At 37.7% G+C, this 21,091-nt stretch overlaps 2 protein-coding genes across 4 annotated transcripts; one reads left to right on the top strand and one right to left on the bottom strand.

Moving 5' to 3' along the window:
- The first annotated feature begins 446 nt into the window (after positions 1 to 446).
- On the top strand, positions 447 to 2,636 carry LOC149016255 (uncharacterized). Its single transcript, XM_089157389.1, has 2 exons — positions 447 to 1,494; positions 1,607 to 2,636. The coding sequence occupies exons 1-2, from the start codon at positions 615 to 617 to the stop codon at positions 2,134 to 2,136; spliced, it is 1,410 nt and encodes a 469-aa protein (XP_089013515.1). The 5' UTR covers positions 447 to 614; the 3' UTR covers positions 2,137 to 2,636.
- Positions 2,637 to 2,736: 100 nt separating this feature from the next.
- On the bottom strand, positions 2,737 to 20,432 carry LOC149016254 (RNA-binding (RRM/RBD/RNP motifs) family protein). 3 transcript variants are annotated; one of them, XM_089157390.1, is made up of 10 exons: positions 19,960 to 20,432; positions 19,457 to 19,519; positions 10,036 to 10,120; positions 9,849 to 9,929; positions 9,453 to 9,528; positions 9,056 to 9,104; positions 4,685 to 4,797; positions 4,512 to 4,581; positions 4,303 to 4,388; positions 2,737 to 4,201 (listed from the first exon to the last, which is right to left on the bottom strand). In XM_089157390.1, the coding sequence occupies exons 1-10, from the start codon at positions 20,299 to 20,301 to the stop codon at positions 4,159 to 4,161; spliced, it is 1,008 nt and encodes a 335-aa protein (XP_089013516.1). In that variant the 5' UTR covers positions 20,302 to 20,432; the 3' UTR covers positions 2,737 to 4,158. The 3 variants fall into 3 exon arrangements, with proteins under 3 accessions (XP_089013516.1, XP_089013517.1, XP_089013518.1); XM_089157391.1 differs by having other exon boundaries at positions 9,849 to 9,926; XM_089157392.1 differs by having other exon boundaries at positions 9,849 to 9,923.
- Between the last annotated feature and the right edge of the window lie 659 nt (positions 20,433 to 21,091).

Here is a 21,091-nt window from a genome sequence, read left to right as displayed (position 1 = left end):
ACATAGATCAAAGCAGGTCTCAAAGTAAACTCTTTCTTTTGTCTTTCATGGCGGATTTGGAATACAACAACCATCAAAAATAAAAATATGGGAAACAGGGTGTTTCAGCTAAAAAAAAACAATTCTGCTAAAAGAATTTCGTGTCAGCTACTACATAGCCGTTTTGCACTTCTCTCTCTCTCTCTCCTCTCTCTCCCCTCCTAAGGTGAAGGGAAGACCTGTTCAATGATCTGCTGAAGTCACTCACCTAATTTCTAATATTTTTAGAACAGAGCAAAAAGACTCCAGTGAATCCACCGTATCCTTCTCTCTCACTCTTTTGGAAGCTTAATTCAAGTCTTTTATTAATGTGCTAGTTGTATTTGATTATTGAAGTGAAAACCATTAATGAAACCGTCAATTTCATCTTGGTTGTTGCCTGCATTCTCATGCTGTTATTCGGTCTGTCTTTGTCAACGAGCCTTGGCTGGCATCATTTGTCAATATTTATCAAACCCATTAATGCCATTCCAAGCTTTCCCAATTGCATTTCTTCTTCCGGGAGAACAGAAGAAAGGCTGCCTCACATATATATTGATAAAGAGAGAAAGAGAGGATAAAACTCAAGGGTGGAGATGTTCTCAATGGTGAATGTTGCAGTTGCGGCGTTGTCCGTGGTTGTTGTTATAATGATACTGATCGTGCTCGTTTGGAAATTTTGTCATTACAAAAGAGTTACTCGCAAAGATGAAACACCAAAGTCGAAAGCAGAGAGCTTCCGATCAGGGATTGGAAAGGTTTCCATGACCAATGAATCCAAAGATCGAGATAGCTTCTCTGGTTTCAATAATTCAGACATGCCGAGCAGGATGAGTTTCAGTGTTTTTCGACGTGGGGTTCCTCCAGATTCTTGGTTCGATTGGGCTGATCATCCTTGGCTTGTTTCAGAGGCTGTTGAGTATGGTTGGTCCAGATTTGCCTTCGCCGCCGATCCTTCTTGTCCTGCCATGGAAATATGCTGGGACGTTTGTGAAGGGTCGGTGGATCATATGCAAAAGATTAGATTCAGTCCTGAATTGAAAAAAATCGACATAGGTAGCCGTTCTTCAAGTCCTTCATGTTTTATCAAGTCTTCTCTGCCATTACCAGGACCTCCATTCGACGATAGTCCTTTCCCTCAAGAAGCTTATTTCGAAGTCACCATTATCTCTGTTTCAAATGATGAAATTGATTGCCTCCACAGAGCTAAGAGAGACCCTGTTTCAGGGGAGCTGACAAAACTAATTCCTCAGAGTTCTAATGTAAGTGTGCAATCAGACTCATTAATCCATATTGGAGAAATCAATGGCAGTAGAAGAGCTGAAGAGTTGAGGATTCAAATTAAAGGAGAAGGGCTGAACCAGACACCAATATTCTCAGTTGGGTTCAGTGTTGGTGGGTCTCTCCCTCGAGAACTCCCTGGAAACTATCCTGGCTCAATTGGATTCAACTCCAATGGTTCTCTTTTCCTTGATGGTAAGTTGAGGTCTCTTCTCTTTCATCTAAATTTTTTTGTATTACATGTTTTTAGTCTTTAATTAATAACAAAACCCAATTCAGACACTTTAAATTTGCTTTATGATTTCAGGAATGAAGCTGGTCTGTGAAGCTGAAAAAGCAGAATGGGAAAGCAAAGACAAGGTAATTGGGTGTGGTTTTGATCCTGCTCAGAAGAAGGTGTTCTTCACTGTGGATTCAGTACTGGTTCATGTAATCAATTGCAAATCAGATGAATTTGGTTGCCCACTCTACCCAACTTTAGCTGCTAATGTTGACATTACTGTGTTAGTAAATTTTGGGCAGACTGCTTTCAAGTATTTACCAGCAAATGGACAGAGGACTCCCAATCCATGTTTCATTGCTCCACCTGAACAAGGTTCTGCAGCTGGCTATGAAGATAGCAGAGATCTCTTCTCCATGGCCATTGTTGATCCTCTGTGGCTTAACCCTCCCAGGAATGACAACAACAACAATGGTGATTACAGGCCATCACCATCACCATCACCGGATCGTAAACGGGGAACCACCATGTCACCGGAGCGAAAAAGAGACACTGAACCAGTTGAGCTATTCGACATAGCCTTTTCAGGTACAGCAGGTCAACAAGCAAAGCAATGAGCAATGCTGGGAATGATGCTTTTAATATAAGTTCATGAATCAGAAACCTTGAATAAATTCTTATTGAAAATCTAAACCAGACATCAGATTCTGCTACACCAAGTGAAGCAGAGGATGAAGTTGTTACAAATTCTATGGTATGTTCTTGTCGATTTCGATGTTTGTTCAACTCGGACTATGCGGCCAAGCTTTTGGCTAGTTTTGAGGATTTAAAGGTTCTAGGGGGAAGATGAAACTTTTAAGTCTTCTTCCATTCAAGGTAAGGAGCTCCTACAGTTAGTCTGAGAAAGAATGGCTTCATGTTAGTAATCAAGTTGTTTTGAGGAATGCCGGCTGTTTTTTTTTAGTCCTAATTTATGTTTCAATTTCAACTCTACTGTATATATTTTAATTATATTTTTTTTAAAATGCAATGATGTAGACTAGCAGTTCTATTTTCAATAGCTGACTACTCTGAAATGAATGCAATCACAAGATATAAACACATTCAAAGGACCAAGGACTGTTTCGAAAAGATTTTGAAATCTTCATTTGTTTTTTTTCTTTTTAATTTAATTTATAGATGAATCACCACTATGTTCAACAAACCCAAACAACCCAAGGGTGTCCTTGCAAAGTAGGCCGGCCAAATGGCTCCCAACGATGTCAATGGCATCAGTTGACCATACCTGAACCTGAGAAGGAAGATTATGTTGAAGAATCCGAATGGGTAGAAAGCTGAGGTTATCTGTTTGAGTAACAGCAGGTTTCTATGAACAAGCCATGTAATGCTTTTAAGGATTGTCTTTGTTCTCAGAAAAAATTGAATAAAAGAAGTAAAAGGAGGCTAGATTGAGATGATCTCTCTTTTCTAGTCATGTTTTGTGCTAGTATCTAAGAGCAATCTCTGGTTGCTCTGGACATCTGCTACCCAGGGAAGTTGGAGATTACCCCCAACAAGATGCTTGTTATGCCATGCTGATAGGGAACAAAGAACTCAAAGAAACTGCCTCAGAATCCTCCATCACAAAGCCGCCTCTTTGCCAATATCCTGTGCTCAAACAGCAATCTGGATTCTGACTCCCTTCTCGCATTCCAGCCTCATCAGTAACAGATATTGCAACCTTGGACTGCTCAAGCATCCTTCGCTTGCATCGAGGATAAAAGGATCAGAGGTAATGCCAGGGACATCAATTCTGCCACACATTGGCTTGCTGCACAAGCTCATAAAAACTGAACTTCTTGTTGAATCCTGCAATCTGCTGTACAAGAGGTCACAAGAATCCTGATATGTTCACTCAAGTTATTTTAGCTTTAGATCTTTATGTCCAGTAAAGAAAGAACTCAGGCAAGAGAACTTTTGTTGCCCTCGGATCTCTGAGAAGCATAGGATGAATCTATCAGAGAAATTCAACTAGTGGTAGAATGAATCTATCAAGTTGCATTGCAAATATGAGCACATTTGGGATGCAATACCAACTTATTAAAATTCTTTTGCTAAGGATTAAGTTGCTGGGGCTAACTGATATGGTATAAAGTAATTGAACATGGATTTTGTCTTCAAAGGACTGGATCTACAGTTCGACACATGATACCACTAGGACTCCAAACAGAAATTAAACACAATGGAAAGGCAATGTTGGTGAATTATTAGATCAAACTTTAATAGCATACATTTAAACTGAAATAACTACAACAGCAAAAGCAATGTAGATTTTCAATAACTAAGTTCCAACAATACAACATTATAAAAACTAAGACATTATTCTCTTTCTAATTTCCATGCACAGATCCCTCACCCATCTACCAACAAAAAAGGGGGGAAAAGGAAGAAGAAGAAGAAGAAGAAAGAAAGAAAGAAAGAAAGAAAGAAGAAATGAAATCTGCCACCATATTGTTTGGTAGCAGTCAATGGCACTCCAATCCTAATACCCTGAATAGGACTTCCACCCAAAGCAGCTTTTCCCACATAAATAGCTGGAGTCCACTCTCGTCAGTGATAAATGTAGATGGAAATGCTCCCTCAATTATTCCACATTACATCTATGTCGTCTTCTTGCGCAACCCCATCCGTGATTTCGCATACCTAGATTTGTTAAGAAAAAAATTTGCGCACCCATTTGAAACCAACACTATAAATTCAAAAGATAAAGAAACCCAAGGTCTACAAGGTCTTCAGAAGGATACTCCAAGCGCATGCCCTCCCCATCAACTGATGAGTAAAGACAAGTTCCCTGAAGATAATTTAGGGCAGCAGTAGAACAATCAACATCCTGCACGCACAATAATCCATTGAAGAACATCTGAGAGACTACCAAGAAATAATATGCTACAGAAGTATCATAAGTGTCAACATTTCCTAATTAAAGCAGGTCTTTAAGGTCATAAAGCTGTACTTGAAAGTCAACAAATGCAACTGGAGCTCCAAATCTGTTCTGCATCTTCAATTTCAAAAATCCTCGGCATCTACCAGAGTAGCCAACAGAAGCATATACCATTGAGATCAGTTTCTGTACCAAGCTTACAAATCCATATTGCTTAGAAGGAAAAAGAATACAATTCTCCAAACCTTGAAAATGCTTCAGTAAGCTCCTGCTCTGAACATGCTGGCCCCAGATTAGCCACAAAAAGTGTTGGGCACGGCACAGTGTTCAGTGGAACTTGAGGTTTTGATGCATTATTCTGGTAATGTAGGAAAAGTGCCCGGAAATACACAGGTTAGTTAAGAAATGGCATTACATTATAAAGGCATATAGAAATTAAATGATCCAGCAAAGATACAAAAAACACTCTGGAATGGCCATTATAGTGGTATGCAGTCTACAAATATGTGTGTATAAATATAGATGGGTTCAGAATTCATGTTGGACATGTAAGATTCTGACACTCCATAGCCTCACGTGCAGATTTCTTACTCTTTGTGCCACCTTAGGGCATTTCTCAAGCTTGCATAAGATGTAGGTCATTTTCTTCGTTTTGACAAGATTTGGGTTTTGAGAAACATGCGATAGCAAAACATTACACCATTTCAACTGACATCTGCCATCTCACTGATGTCCGGCCAATGTCCTTTTTAGGTGAGAAAGAACTAAGTTAACACAAATACACCATACCCAATGCATTACACGATTTCAATTCACAATTTTCCATTTCATGGAAACCTGATCCATATCTTCGTGTGGTGAAAAAGAAACAACTAAGTCGACTTAGATACAGTCTCAATGAGATGTAGTTGAGATTTCAACTGGTCTTGGTGGCCCTCTCTGGTTCTGGTAAGTTCGAAAGAAAACACTTTAAACATCATTTATTTTATTGCGCACATCTCACCTGGAACAAACAAATTTGTCACCCAACAACAACATCCAAGGAGATATGTTTCACATTAACATCACCAAAAGGAGACTTCACCTTGACGAGACTGGATCAAAAGTTTGACCAGTCTCATCCATCTCCAGGGGTTTCAACTATGAATGCACACTCCCCCTCTCCAAACAAAAAGAAAACCCAAATTGTTATTTATTTTTGACCACATGCAGCACAACCAAGCCTAAAGCCACAGATCAGTTGGTTTTTGACAAAATTTTTTTTTTTTAATATTAATAAAAAAATAAAAAATAAAAGAAGCACACACACAAAAACTAAGGATTTTGCTCGAATTGTAGAAAATTCATTGCAATTGCATATGTAAGCTCTATTACTCGAATTACATGTGTTTCTAATACTAAAGATTACACACACACACACAACACCAGCCTAGGTCCTACATCGAATTAGCACGTTGGGTCAAATTATAAGCAACCATGGGATCCACCATGTTAATGGAGCCTAGAATAGGCTATCCTGCATATGGCCACCAAACCAATTGTAAAGTTTGACATAATAAGACACTGACATAACACATCTTACTGAGTAACTCAGGCAACTTGGTTTTTTGGCTGACAACCAAGATACTGACACCTTAAACCTTGCTTGAGGAATATTATGGGAGACCTTGAACCTTGCTTGAGGAATTTTACGGTCTCAGTACACAATGTATTCATGTGAACAAAAACTGTACAAGGATACACAATAAGAACGCTCTTTTTTAATCTTAATCCTGTTCTTTTCTTTATCTTCAAGACATCAAACAAAAAGTCACAACACATAATTATGGCTTGCCATATTTATTGATGCTAATTTCAAAACTAGGATAACAAACAATAGAACCACATATTTTTGTCAGGAGTATAGCAGGATAGGATGCTACAGTGCAGGAATAACTGACAATACTAGCATAATGCTCCCATGTATGGTAATATGGGTTAACTAAATGTCTAGGGTGGAAAAGTTGTCAGCTGTCGAGCTGTCAAACTTTCCTATCAGTCCGTCTTCTCCATCCCACCAAAAAAAAAAAAAAAAAAAAAAACTCAGTTCACATGGCTCCCACATTTAACAGGGACTACGGTGGGTTAGATCCATGCAGTCGTGATCCTGTTTCTAGATCTACTCCACCCTACCCCCTCCGAAATATCAGTGATATTGGTATATTCTTGCATGGAAGGTAAGGTAAGTGCAATGGCCTTCTTCTATTGCTGCCATTGCAATTTCCTGTGGAAGGCATGGAATCTTGGCCCAGATATTCCTTTTACTGGCCCAACTCATTGTCAGTGTTGGGTGATTCTTCTGAGTCCAAGCTCTGGTCATCACCATTCCCCATTCCCCATTAAAGATTGCCTTAAGATTCCTCCACCGATGACCTTATCTTGCATCACGAAAAGCAGCGGCGGAAACTGTGTTGGTGGTGCGAGAAGAGGAGCAGAAACAGATAGGAAGTGGTGGGGCGATATCAGAGAGACAAGCAGAAATCTGGAGGGGAGGAAGAAAAACAATGGGGATGAACTGGGAGATACCAGTGAAAGAACATATTATGTGCTGCAAGTGGCAATGCTAACCAGGATTCCTAGGCAAGTGGTTGAAGTTGCCTGACAAGCTAGCTGGGCATTGAAAGAGTATATTGGAGAGACTTTCAGCTCAAGTGAACAGAGATGAGAGGTTTCTACTATTCATAAAGAATGGCTGAAAACCTTAGTGGCAGGCTGAACAAACAGAGAAATTAGGTTGAACAATGATGATGATGCTTACAACACATCACCCTACAGAATTGTCCCTCACTTGCCACCTATAGCTACATCGGCTTTCACTGGCTCATGTTTGTACCATTCCAGCAGATCCTCTGTGCTGCCAGTTCCTCAAAATCACTGCCCTCAGTGCAATCCTCACAGATCAGTTGCCCATGGCAATAGCTCTTTTTCTGTTAACAAGCCTCTCTCTTTCCACGGCAATGCAGTCTACCAATTCATTATGGAATGAGGAGTTTGACAAAGTATAGATATTTAATATCCTATCTTTGGACAAACACCCAAACTCATGCATATAATGAAATTAGCAGCATCTCCTTCAATGCTCATTTCCCTTCTGAAAAACCTGACACATACTGAAATGAAGAGAACTTAGCTCTAGTAGTAGCTCCTCCTGTAGGACCCAAGCAGGCACCAACAACATCCCACCCATAATCATAGGATGCAGGATGCAACCAAAACACCGAGGGAAAGCTCCTTCTTCACACCCCCCCCAACAAAAAAAAAAAAGCTTCATAACCCAGCATGATGTAGCCAAATCTTTACAGTAGCCAGGGTCAAACAACTATAAATATTAGCTACAGCAAACAAAATGCTATCTTGATTCCAATCCTGGTAATAATTCAAAGTTATCTTCATATGATAGATTAATTTAACTTCTTCAAAGCTATTTCAGGATTTTGTCCTTAGTATTCTTTACATCATATGGTAGCAAGAATAATCATTTAGAAACCTTCTTACTTGGCATAAAACAGATTCAACTTCACTCATACACGCTTGCCTTTTCATCACCAATTCAAAGTTTGTCCAGTCTTGACTTTCGTTTCAACTGAAACTCTGCATGTTTCAACTGCCCATTTGGTGATCAACTGGGTATTTTTGGGCCCAAAACTTCAGCAGGCTTAATTAAACATATCTGAACGTATTGGAACCTTAAAGAAAAACATTTAACTGGTAGATTGACTTCATAATGAATAGGTTGGTAATCTAACCCATACTTCATCTAGACTTCTCTATGTTCCCCATCCCCTGGTGACTGACTTCCCCAAGAATAGGCTAATTGTTAGTTCTTGGAGTCTCACCTCCTCCTTTAGGCCTCCCTCTTGAGAGGCTTGATCCCCCCTTTCTCCCTTTGTATTCTTGGTGTTGTTGTCTTTAATATATTTCTTTATTCATCCAAAAAAAATTAGAATACACAAAGTTCATTGAAAACAACTAAAATGTGTTTTAGGAATGAAGCGTTCACCATTTAAAATAGCGAATGCAGAAATCTTTCAGGTATCAGTGTAACAAGTAATCGAGTGGCAGTGTACAACCAAGTTAAAACACAACTACAAAACCGTTCCTTGAACTCTATGCCAGTAAAACATAAATTTCCAGGAAGGCTCAAAATGTCTGAGGAAGAGAGGTATACCTCAAGTTTGGATATGACACAATTCTTCCTCAAATATAGCAAATCATCATCATACACATGCTCTAACAGTCCCCAAAATGTATCACAGAGAAATGTGGGTGATTTGACAAAAAATATCAAATCCGTGGTGTTTTGAGTTTTCCCTTTTAACACGAGAAATCACTTGAAACTCACAAAACCAAGCTGAAATTGAAATTTCAGACAAATATTTTGTGTCTCACAGGATTCAGTTAAGCTCTATGTTCTTTGGTATCTCTCCCACACTTTGATATTGATAACATCTTTGACCTTTCTTAATCGATCATGACTGGAAATTTTATAGGAGAAATAAAAATTAAAAAAAAACACATTCTCTCTTATATAACCGCAATGACTTGAAATTGAACCAAGATTGAAAGGTAAGCCTCACCAAGTTCATGGTGGCCACTTGACTAGGAGCACCGCCAAAGTCCCCATGACTGAAATTACAAAAATACAGAAAATTTAGATAATATAACAGCGTGTGTTTAAAGTTCAGTACCAGACCACAGCCTAGGAGACAGGCAATTATCTTTCAGCTAGAATTTAACAGGCCGCATATGACAATAGGAGGAAACAGACTGGGTAAACTAGCAGTATACCGTATGCTAGCATCCCAAGAGTCTATTTCTCTCTTCCGGTGTTAAAAAGAAGGGGGGGGGGGAGATGAGGTGCTGGCATACCATATACTGTTAGCATATTATCCCTCTCCCATGACAATAACACCTAGTACATGAAGAAGTAAACAATATAAAATCTGAAAGCTGTGCTTAATTCGTGCAGATGACCTTTGTGTAGATGGATAACCAATCATGTTGTAAGCAGAATTACTCATTCCAGGCATGTGAATATTGCTGCCAACACCTGTTAGTGCCCAAGCGTGCCAAACATGTGCAAAGTGAGCTTTTAGAAGTATGTGTTTTCATGTGACAGAAACCAACTCCTAAGGAAGAAAACGAAATATGGACAAGCCAAGGTGGAGTAAAACATGTCTAAAAGTTCTTTTAAGAGAAAAAGAAAATTACTAGAATAAACACTTGAAAATATCTAAATTTGTAATCAAGAGGCCAGACAAAACTTGAAAAGAAGAAAGGGAGGAAAAAGAATAATTAAACAGCAGTGGCAAGAAGCTATATGACTATACTAACTCCTCAGATTTTAAGCATGTGAGGAAATTATCTTACCAGAGTCCGGAATTCCTCCTGGAAATGTGGAAGACCCCCTAACTTTCTTTTCAGAAGAACCAGCCCCTCCATCATCTGCTTCTTAGAATCACAGTTTTACAACAGGTTCAATAAAAGCAACTGGTGAAGATTATTTTAGACAAAAAGAAAATGGCTATATTTATGCAGAACTCAAATTGTAATAGACCTGTTCTGGAGCGCTTAGATCTAGAATTTGATTTTGCAAGATCTATAAACAAAGCTGACTCCTTCTCAAGGTCAAACACTAGTCCCTACATGCAAAGTAAGACTCAAGAATAATCAGCAGCAGAAATGAGACTTGAAACAAGATAATGTTGTGGAAAAAATGCAAAATCTCTAGAACACCATCCTAATTATTGTTGATCTATCATTTCAATTTTTCATTATTTATAAGACTTGCACTGGTTGTCCTTGTGCAAATAGAGAAAAGAACAATATGCCCCCACCTTGTTGGCTACATGGTTCTACAACATACACACTCTAGGCTGTGTTTCACAGAAAGCAACCTTTAGAAAAGATCATGGTTCTAAGTATTGGTATCGATCACCACATTTCATTTTTGTACTTAACCGAGAACAATACCGTATCGACTGTACAATATGGCCAATGGGTAGTAAACTCCAAAAATCAATTTTTAAGGAATATTAAGGGCAATACCATAGAAAACCACCAATATCAAATCTAAAACCGTATCGGTTTCCATGTTGACTATAATTGTTCTGGTACTGTGCACTAACCATGGAAAAAATACCTGAAGTGATACCAACCAACATAGATTTCAAACAAGGATGGTATTCTAAGTTGTTTTCCTGTCCACAAAAGTATGCTAGGATTCACACCAACTGTATAGGATAAATAAAACGAAGAGAAGTCCTTCTATTGCATTAATAACATAGAGTTTCTTCAGCCAATATGTAAGATGAAATACCCATTGTTAAACAAGGCTACCAACTAGTAACTTAGAAAGCAATATTCTCATGTTATAATGGCTATAAAAACCCTTGCAAATGCTACCATTCTATTAAAACAGAAACAAAAAGGCAAGCCCTTCTACCATTCTACAGACTGTTAAGTATTGGATTAGTACATTGCAAATGCTTCCTTCTGAATGCTCTACTTCCTACCTTAATCCTATTTTTTCTTTTTTTACTATTGATTAGTCTCCTTGTTTGTCCTCCACTTCTCATCTAGAATATTGGATTGCAGGGCTGGAGATCAGTCACTCAAATGGTGGAGGCCAGAGTTCTGTGTGGTGCAGAACAGCTCATGTATTATACAGAAGCTTGGACATGTCCCTTTTGGTGATCTTTTGAGTTGGTCTTTTTGAAGTGGCTAAGCTGGATCCACTGACACCACAAACCTAGTGTTATTGTAACAAAATGCCCTTTCTTAGAACAATTACTACCTGAACCTCACACCCCCTGGGCTCTGCATCTGGTCTCTATGTCATTAACGGTGGCTATTACTTTTCCTAATGTAACTTATGTCACTGACGGAAACTACACAACCATGATTTTTGTTGTGTCTCTAGCTATGAGGGCTTCCATGGAGGATAAGCCTTCTGGAAGACAAACTTCTGTTATGTAATTTTCAGTCTAATATGAGTTTATTTCATAGGCAATCCTAAAATTCAAAGAAGCATCTTCATGAGACAAAGGATCATCTCATGTGTAACAAAGGATGCGAAAAACACAACAAATCATAACATACACTTAAATACACTAAGCCAGACATCTGGTCCTAGTTGAGTAGTTGCTGCATATTATTTATTAGAGCATCCTGAGTTGTTGAACAGCCACTGATGCCCACGCAATTTCACATTTTCACTTCTATTTTTAGCATAGGTACATCGTTTTACATCATCAATAATTGTCTTCTAAGCTTAAGACATGAAATGACTAACAGCACCTACCTCAAGAGTATGAAACATTTCACACAAAGCAGTCTTCTTTCTTCTTTCATTTGTCATTGTTCGTTTTAATGTTTTTGGTACCAGAAAACAGGTGTTCAATCAGTATCATGAAATTAATCCAAATATGATGCTTTCTAAAGGAAGTAAAGAAGCTTCTTCTTTGGGAGAAGGAGAGATGAGGAGATTAACTCAAGAAAGAACAATCTAAATAAAAACATCCCCAGCATTCTTTATTATAAATAATATGACAGTACAGTGTCGGTACAATATAAATTTTCCACGGGAGGACTAACTACTGTTAATAAAGAATACTAAATATTTGTTCAGCCACCATAAGTAAAACTGACATCTTCAAAAGAATGAAGATATAGCTTACTTTCATCAAAAGAAAGAATTAGCTTTCACGGCCATATGATTTGCTTGTTGGAACTAGCTTTCATCAAATGTCTATGTTGAGTTATAATATAGAACTAAGGAAGAACCGTATGATGCAGATTTGAAGACCTAGATTCACAAGAAGTCCAAGTAGCACTACTACTACAGTAATCAAGTCTTTATACAATTCAATTGAACCAGTGGTTCAATATAAATTAGATTGGTTTAGTTCATTTAGAGTTCATGTGATCACTTAAGCTCTGTCATGTGATCACATAAGCTCTGTCATGTGATCTCTCTCTCTCTCTTTTTTGGTTGCTCTTTTATAATTATTATCCTTTTCTGGGGTCAAAAACTCTGTCTTGCTGCCGGTCCCAAGCCTGGGTAAGGGAGGAGGGTTGGTGCATCAGCCGACACCGGATAAAAACCTAGCCAAACCTTTTTTCATGGATTTGACCTTGTATGATAAACGCTATGCTAGGGCGTTCCCCGACAAAAGAAGCAACGCCCTACACTATGGCCCGGGTGTAGTGATAAGTGGGCAAAGGTTAGGTAGGGCGTCCCTGTATGCGGCGCATCGCATCGGCACGTGGATGCAATGATAAGTAGGCAAGGGTTCCCGCACTATCGACAAGTACGGGTAAAGAAGCTAGTCAAAAAATATAGGATTAGATTGGCATCTTGGAACATAGGATCTTTAACAGGTAAGAGATTAGAAATGATAGATGTTATAAGGAAAATAATGATTAATATAACTTGCATTCAAGAGACTAAATGGAAGGGTAAAAAAACTAAAGAGTTGGATGACTTTAAACTCTAGTATACTGGGGATAAAGCTAATAAAAATGGAGTAAGTATAATAGTGGAAAAAGATTTTAAGAATGATGTGATGGATGTTAAAAGAGTAATTGATAGGATTATTGCTACCAACTTTGTAATGGAGAAAGAGATTATAAATATAATTTGTGCATATACACCTCAAGTAGGATTTGAAGAAAGTCTAAAGTTAGAATTTTGGAAAAATATGGATGGATTAATGACAACTATAGTTACTCTCTTTATAGTAACTATAGTAACTATAGTTTCATTTATAATAGTAACTATAGTTTCATTTATAATAGTAACTATAGTTTCATTTATAATAGTAACTATAGTTTCATTTATAATAACTATAGTTGCCTAGGATTTGAAGAAAGTCTAAAGAGAGTAACTATAGGAGCTTTGACAACTATGCACTTGACCACAATTATGGAGAACCAATTTGTGTTTACGCCAGGAAGATCTACAACAAAGGCTATTAGGAGACTCGTGGAAAGGTATAGAGAGTGTAGGAAAGATCTTCATATGGTATTTATAGACCTAGAAAAAGCTTATGATATAGTTCCTAGAGTGTTAATTTGGCAAGTACTAGAGAAAAGAAATGTTGCAAGTAAATATGTAAACATAGTTAAGGATATGTATGATGGTTCAGTGACAAGTGTAAAAACAATGGGGGGAAAAAGTAATGAATTCCCAATTATAGTTGGGCTACATCAAGGATCAACTTTAAGTTCATATTTATTAGCACTTGTAATGGATGAATTAACCAAAGACATTCAAAACGAGGTCCCTTGGTGTATGCTTTTTGCTAATGATATTGTGTTGATAGATGAGACTCAAGTGGGGATTAATACCAAGTTAAAATCAAGGAGAGCAGCTTTGGAATCAATAGGCTTTAAATTAAGTAAAACGAAGACAGAATATCTAGTTTGTAACTTTAGTCATGATATAGCAAACAATGAGGTGGTGAAGCTTGACAATAAGGAGATTCCTCAAGTGATTCTTTTAGGTACCTAGGTTCAATCATAAATAAAAGATGTGATATAGAAGATGATGTTTCCCAAAGAATTAAAATAGAGTTGATGAAGTGGAGAGGTGCGTCCAAGGTCTTGTGTGATCGACGTATTCCATTAAAGCTTAAATGAAAATTCGATAAGACCGTCGTTTGACCAGCTATGATGTACAGTGCAGAGTGTTGGGCTGTTAAAAGAATTATATAGATAAATTTAGTGTAGCAAAAATGAGGATGCTAAAATGGATGAGTGGCAAAACTAGGAATGATAAGATAAGGAATGATCATATTAGAGTTGGTTTGAGAGTTTGAGGTGGCACAACCATGTTCAACGGAGACCGATAAATGCCTCTGTACGAAGAAGTGATATAATCCAGATTGAAGGAACTAGAAAAGCTAGGGGTAAATCTAAGATAACCTTAAAAGAAGTGGTGAAAAAGGATATGCATAAATTAGGCCTTGTATCTAGCATGGCCTCAAACAGAACTGATTGGAAGGCAAAAATCCATGTAGCTGACTCCATTTAGTTGGGACAAGGCTTATTGTTGTTGTTGTTGTTGTTTTTTGGGGTCAAAATTTTATAATTATTATTATTATTATTTTTGTAATTGGTATTAGGATTAAAGCCAAAAACCCTACATATATAGACCCAATTGTAAACAGCAATAGACACATTAAATAAATTTCCAAATTTTATGCCTTGCAAGCTATTGTTGCCTTCTCCTCCTTTTCGTGAAATTCTAGTTTAGTGTCTAGGATCTAAACTGCAGTCAGATTGGTTGGACCAGTCAACTCCTTGTCAATAAGAGTTCCAGGAGATTCTAATTAAATCGGGCCTTAAACAATTCTAGAATATGTAACCAGTACCAGCTAGAGAGATTGAGGGAGAAGAAGAGAGAACAGTAGGAGAACATGGCTGGGCAATATATTTAATTCTATTTTACCACTCGACATATAAATTTATAATAAATCGAAATAGAATTACAAAAGAAAAGTAAATCCAATATAACTCTTACATAATTAAGCCAAAAGCCTAATAGGAAACACAATTAGACTACGATACTAATAATTAAATATCTAATTGTATAAGCAAACCACAAAAGGGGAGTTTACATCATTCTATCTCTCACTACGGAAGCTATTCGTCTAATTAGGAGACTTATCGAAAGGTATAGAGAGTGTAAGAAAGACCTTCATATGGTATTTATTAACCTAGAAAAAGCTTATATAGAGTTCCTAGAGCGTTAATTTGGCAATTACCAGAGAAAATAAGTATTGCAAATAAATATGTAAACATAGTTAAGGATATGTATGATGGTTCAGTGACAAGTGTAAGAACAATGGGGGGACAAAGTAATGAACTCTCAATTAGAGTTGGGCTACATCAAAGATCAACTTTAAGCCCATATTTATTTGCAATTGTAATTGATGAATTAACCAAAGACATTCAAGACGAAGTGCCTTGGTGTATGCTTTTTATTGATGATATTGTGTTAATAGATGAGACTCAAGTGGGGATTAATACCAAGTTAGAAGCATGGAGAATAACTTTGGAATCAAGAAACTTTATAATAAGTAGAACGAAGACAAAATATTTAGTTTGTAACTTCAGTCATTATCAGGCAAACGATGAGGTGGTGAAACTTGACGATAAAGAGATTCTTCAGAGTGATTCTTTTAGGTACCTAGATTCAATCATAAATAAAATAGGTGATACAGAGGATGATGTTTTTCAAAGTATTAAAATAAGGTGGATGAAGTGGAGAGGTGCGTCTGGGGTCTTGTGTGACCAATGTATTTCATTAAAGCTTAAATGAAAATTCTATAGGACCATCGTTCGATCAGCTATGATAGTGAGTATTGGGCTATTAAAAATAATCATATAGATAATTCTACTGGACCATCGTTCGATCAGCTATGATACATAGTCAGAGTATTGGGCTATTAAAAAGAATCACATAGATAAGCTAAGTGTAGTATAAATGAAGATGTTAAGATGGATGAGTGTCAAAACTAGGAAGGATAAGATAAGGAATGATCATATTAAAATTGGTTTAGAAGTTTCGAGAAAGTCGTTTGAGGTGGCACAGCCATGTTCAACGGAAACTTATAAATGTCCCTGCATGGAGAAGTGATATAATCTAAATTGAAGGAACTAGAAGAGCTATGGGTAGACCTAAGATAACATTAACCGAAGTGTGAGAAAGGCTATGCATAGCTTAGGCCTTGTATCTAGCATGGCCTTAAACAGAATTGATTGGAAGGCAAAAATCCATGTAGCTGTTGGGACAAGGCTTATTGTTCTTGCTGTTGTATTTCTCACTATCTCCAATATTCCCCCTCAAGCAGAAGTATACACAAATCAAAAGAAAACTCCAGCTTGGACAAGCAATAATAAATTCAAAAGGTAGCACCAGTCTTGAACCATGTAGCAGTCTGATAGCAGCGAGCTCAAAGCAGCACTTTAATCAATTGTCTTAAATCAGCGTCTTCCCAAGAAAGACAATAAATGCAACATCCTACGGCAACAAAAAATCCATCAAATGTAGCACCTAACAATACGTAAAAGTCTAACAAATGTAGCACCTAACAGCTACATGAAAGTTCATAAAATTGCAGCTCTAATACCTATATAAAAATCTCATAAAGTGCAACTCCCATAGCTACACAAAAATTTCATATAAAAATAGTTTGCAGTAGACATCTTCAATCTCCCTGTGCAACATTACACGTGACCAAATAATGACCAAATTCTCAAAAGAAAAGCCCAATATATCTTCAACAATCCCCCTACACTAACAAATAAAATCCCAAACCAATGCAATCCATGGTCCACCTTGTAAGATTCGAGGAGTACAATTGGAATTTTAAAATACAAAACTCCTCGCCCTTTTTTTATCTCTCTACCCATTCCCTAATTTCTCAACTCTCTCCTCCCATCTTTCTATCTCATGTTCCTTTGTATTTTTTGTACTTTTTTTTATTTTAATTTGCTTTTACCACCAACTATCTCTCTCACACACACACACCTTCCTTCCTTTTCTCCCTAACACCCCCCCCCAAAAAAAAATCACAACCAAGTCCCGTCATGGTCACGGGTTTTCTTTTTACGTCACATTTTTCTTTTCTTTTTTCCCCCTTACCTTATAACCCACGCAATCAAGAAATCCAACTGCAATAGAAACCTATTTATAATAAGTAACCTGAAAAATCAGAAAATTTTAATATCCCCCATCTCCAGCGTGACCAAAGGCCAAAACAAATCATGGGGAGGGGACTTTTCCTTCTACCTTCAAACACTGAGAATATGATCTACTGAACCAAGAATATGAACCAAAAGCGAGGTGCAATATGTGAACTTCTTCCACAGATCTATTGGTGGTTGCAACTTTTGGATCTCCTTTGCCAACCAACCCATTCAATTCACAGAGCACCTCCATAGATCAATCATTCATAAAATGTTCTTTTGTCAGAAAAATAGAGAGAATGGACCCAACAGGACCCTCATCAGCAATCAAAACAGGAAGAACTTCATCATTCCAGCTAAAATTTCCTTCAAGTCTGGAAAACTTCTTCTTGGAAGATATTCAAATCGATTCTGGTGCTGCTGAACCCTTTAAACCTCATAATAAAATCTAGAAAGCTCCATTACCTAAAATCTAATTCTCTGAAAAGTAAGATCACAATGACAAAGAACTCAACAACTGAAGCTCGAGACTTTTAACAGTTACCTCCCATTCCCAGCATTAACAAGCAGTGAGAAGTAACAATAAATCATCTTCAATTCTTCAATCAAGAGGTGAAAAATGGCCATGATCCTCATTAAACAGAGGCAGAAAATTGATAGCCATATCGTTCAGTTCAGAATATGGATTCAGCAAGACATAGAAACAGATTCCTTAAATTCAGAAAATTCCAGAAAGGACTTCTTCTTGATCACATCTTCAACTCCCATTCAACAAATTGAAAGGGACCATGACCAGTCTTCCTTAACATATGTTTAAACCATAAAAATACTTGGGAACTAAAAATGATTCTCAAATTGGCAACTAGCTATAGCTTTGATACCATACAAACAATTCCAAATCTGTAACCAGTACAAGGTAGAGAGAAGAAGTGAGAACAATGGGAGAAAAAGGCTGGAGTTGGACAATAGATTACATTCTATGGCACCACCCAACGTATATATTTATAAACTGAAATAGAACTACAAGAGGAATGTAACTCCAATATAACTCTTACCAAATTAAGACTAAAGCCTAATAGGAAAGTCAAACTAGGATACTTATAATTAAATATGTAGCTCAAGAAGCAAACCATGATAGCAGGACGCCCCCCTTTGTGTTACATCATGTTATCTCTCACTATCTCTCTCAAGCCCCTTCAACCAAGTTGAAGATTTCCTCCATCAACAAGGTTCTACCTCAAGTTTCAGGCTCAATCAAGCTGCTACCATTAAAGCATACTAAAATTTGCCACATGTGCACTCAAAGGAGGTAAATCTTAAGAACCCAACCCTTGGTTTAAGAAAGAATGCAAGCCTTGATCACTTCAGGCATTCTTTCTTAAACCAAGGGGGAGTTAACCAAGGAAGCAAGGTGGCAGAGAGGAGTGCAAAATACCAAGGCAACACCAACAAGGCAGCAAGAGACCACCCAGGCACCTTGGGCGCCCTTTTAAATAGAAGTCCAATCTAAGTATCTAGTGGTTCTATTTCATATAAGTAAAAGCCTAAAACTGAGCCATGACTTATCAACCGATGAGCAGTAGTGAAGTATCAACAGAAATTTGCCCAGCAACAGATTATAGAGGAGTTGATGACTCAAATGAATAAGAGCAGGTTCTGTCTTGGCATGATAGGTGTCTACAAATTGTATTGGCGAGTAGCATTCTCAAAATTTTCAAATAGGATAGAAGTTCCAGAACCCGGAATAAAGCTACTCAGATGCAAAAAATAAATTATCATCAGTGCCTCAACAGATGAGCTAAAGTAAATGGAGACAAGTCTAGTTGGTTACAAGTCTGTAAAGTGGAGTGCATTATAAATTTTTAAAATGTTATATGAATTTTACATCCAACCAAACAACCATGCTAAAAAAAATTCATCTCAATTCACTAGCAAATAAACTACTCAAACAAAGAAAGACCACTGGCCCAGGGGAACGTTGTCGGGGAATCCCTTCAATTCCCTTGCAACCAAATGGAGCTTGAAGTACGCATTGCATGACTAGATGAAAAAATTTATTAAGGCGGAAATTGAAAATACTTAAGAAGAAGAACAGAATGATAGTGAAGGAAAAGTAAAAGAGAGAAGACTGTCCTAAGTCAACAGACCAGAAGAACAAAAATAAGGTGTTCAAGGAACAAGGCTTTTTTCCCAAAGATAAGTAAAACTTAATACTTCATAAAGGTTACAGAAGTAGAAGATCCTTCAAACATTATATGCACATTAAAACAAGTCATTCTTACATTCAATGCATGCCTTGCTGCAATTGCAGATTGTTGGTCAGAAAAGACGGCAAATGCAAAAGCCTGCAACAACCCAAATGCACGTTAGAGTATGGCCACTGAAAACAGCATGTGATACAGCATAGTACACACACATACAATGAACAGCTAAGGGAAAAGATATCACAAAATTCTAGTTATGCAGTTGAAAATTTATAACACTTGTACACATCAATGGTGCTGGACCTCAAAAACTTGCATCTTCCTGATGAAAATTCAACATTTTCTTTCTTTTTTAAGCGGGTGGGGAGAAACTTTGCAGTTAAAAGGGATCAAGTAGCATTCAAGCTTGTATATCACATATACGAATTAAGTATATTTGGCGCTTCACTCAAGAAACCTAATGGATCAATTATCTAGTTCAAGAAATAGCAAACACACAATTTGATCACTATTTCCCCTATTCCCATTAATAGTGGATGAGGGAATGACACAAAAAGGTAAGCAGAAAAAGAAAGCTTTACCTGCGAACTTTTATTGGAATTCCTGAGATGGGAAGACTGGTAGCCAGGAAATTCCCGAAAAAGATTGTAAATTTCACGAGGCTTGACGTCTTCGGGGAGACCCGCAATGAAAAGGGTTCTAACCTCATCATGCAGAGGTTGAGGAGGCCCCGGAGCATAGTGTCCATAAGGAGGCTGAGTCTGGTAATGCTGAGATAGGTAAGGTTGATGAGGAAGGGTCGGTGGAGGACCGGCAGCGGGAACCGAGAGAGGTGGGGCTGGCGGTGCTGGAGGATAATATGGGTACTGAGAGGTGTGGATGGCAGACGGCGGCGGTGGATAATACGAACTCATGTCATCCATGGCAGGAAGAAGAACACGAATTCGTGCCACACAAGGAGGGATGCTCTCTCTGATCACTCAGTTTTCATCTCCCGCAGAGATTCCCAGAACTAAGCGGAAGCCGAACTTCTCCTTAGAGCCAGAGGTCACGGCCAGAGAGTTACCGATTCCGATTTAATTTCTTCGAATAGAATCGGCTGGAATCGGCTGGAATCTATCGGCCGATTTTGAAGTCCTTGTGTAATTTTTATTTTCTCCCCTGGTAAAGCTTATTTTTTTTTTTTTGGTAGAAATAGAAATGTGTGGTCGCCCGAATAGAAACAGTTTTATTTCCCGTGTTCTGTTTTCCCTCGTTTTTTTTTTTTTTTTTTTTTTTTTTGGTAGAAATAGAAATAGTGTGTTCGCTGGAATAAAAGAGATGGGAAAATTCTTCGAAAAAGTGTAGATTTCTTAATTCTTGGAAAAAATGTAGATTTCTTAGTTTTCCCTTAAATCTTAAAATTATACATTATTTGGTTGTTTAGGGTGAAAAAGTGAGAGACAAATTTTTTTGAATCAAGGAAACTTGTCTGGTGATGTGGCAACCCAACTTTTCCACCCAAAGCCATTTTAAAACCTCACAAATTTGGTAGAATTTTGTGAAAACAGTTTAGAAAAGTAAAAAGTGAGACCCACTACTATCATTTTTTCACAGAACCCTTTCCTTTCCTATCATTCTCTCTCACCCCACTAGGCCACTACATATGGGATTCACATTTTTTTTTTTCACCCTTTTTTCCCACCCCACCTTTGTAAACAAACGCAGCCAGTG

The sequence above is a fragment of the Hakea prostrata genome, chromosome 5 (assembly GCF_041222555.1).
Source record: "Hakea prostrata isolate BN-2017 chromosome 5, UWA_Hpros_2, whole genome shotgun sequence".
Classification (NCBI taxonomy): Eukaryota; Viridiplantae; Streptophyta; class Magnoliopsida; order Proteales; family Proteaceae; genus Hakea; species Hakea prostrata.
Note: the sequence above shows the minus strand (reverse complement) of the source record. Positions and strands in the feature narration are given on the sequence as shown.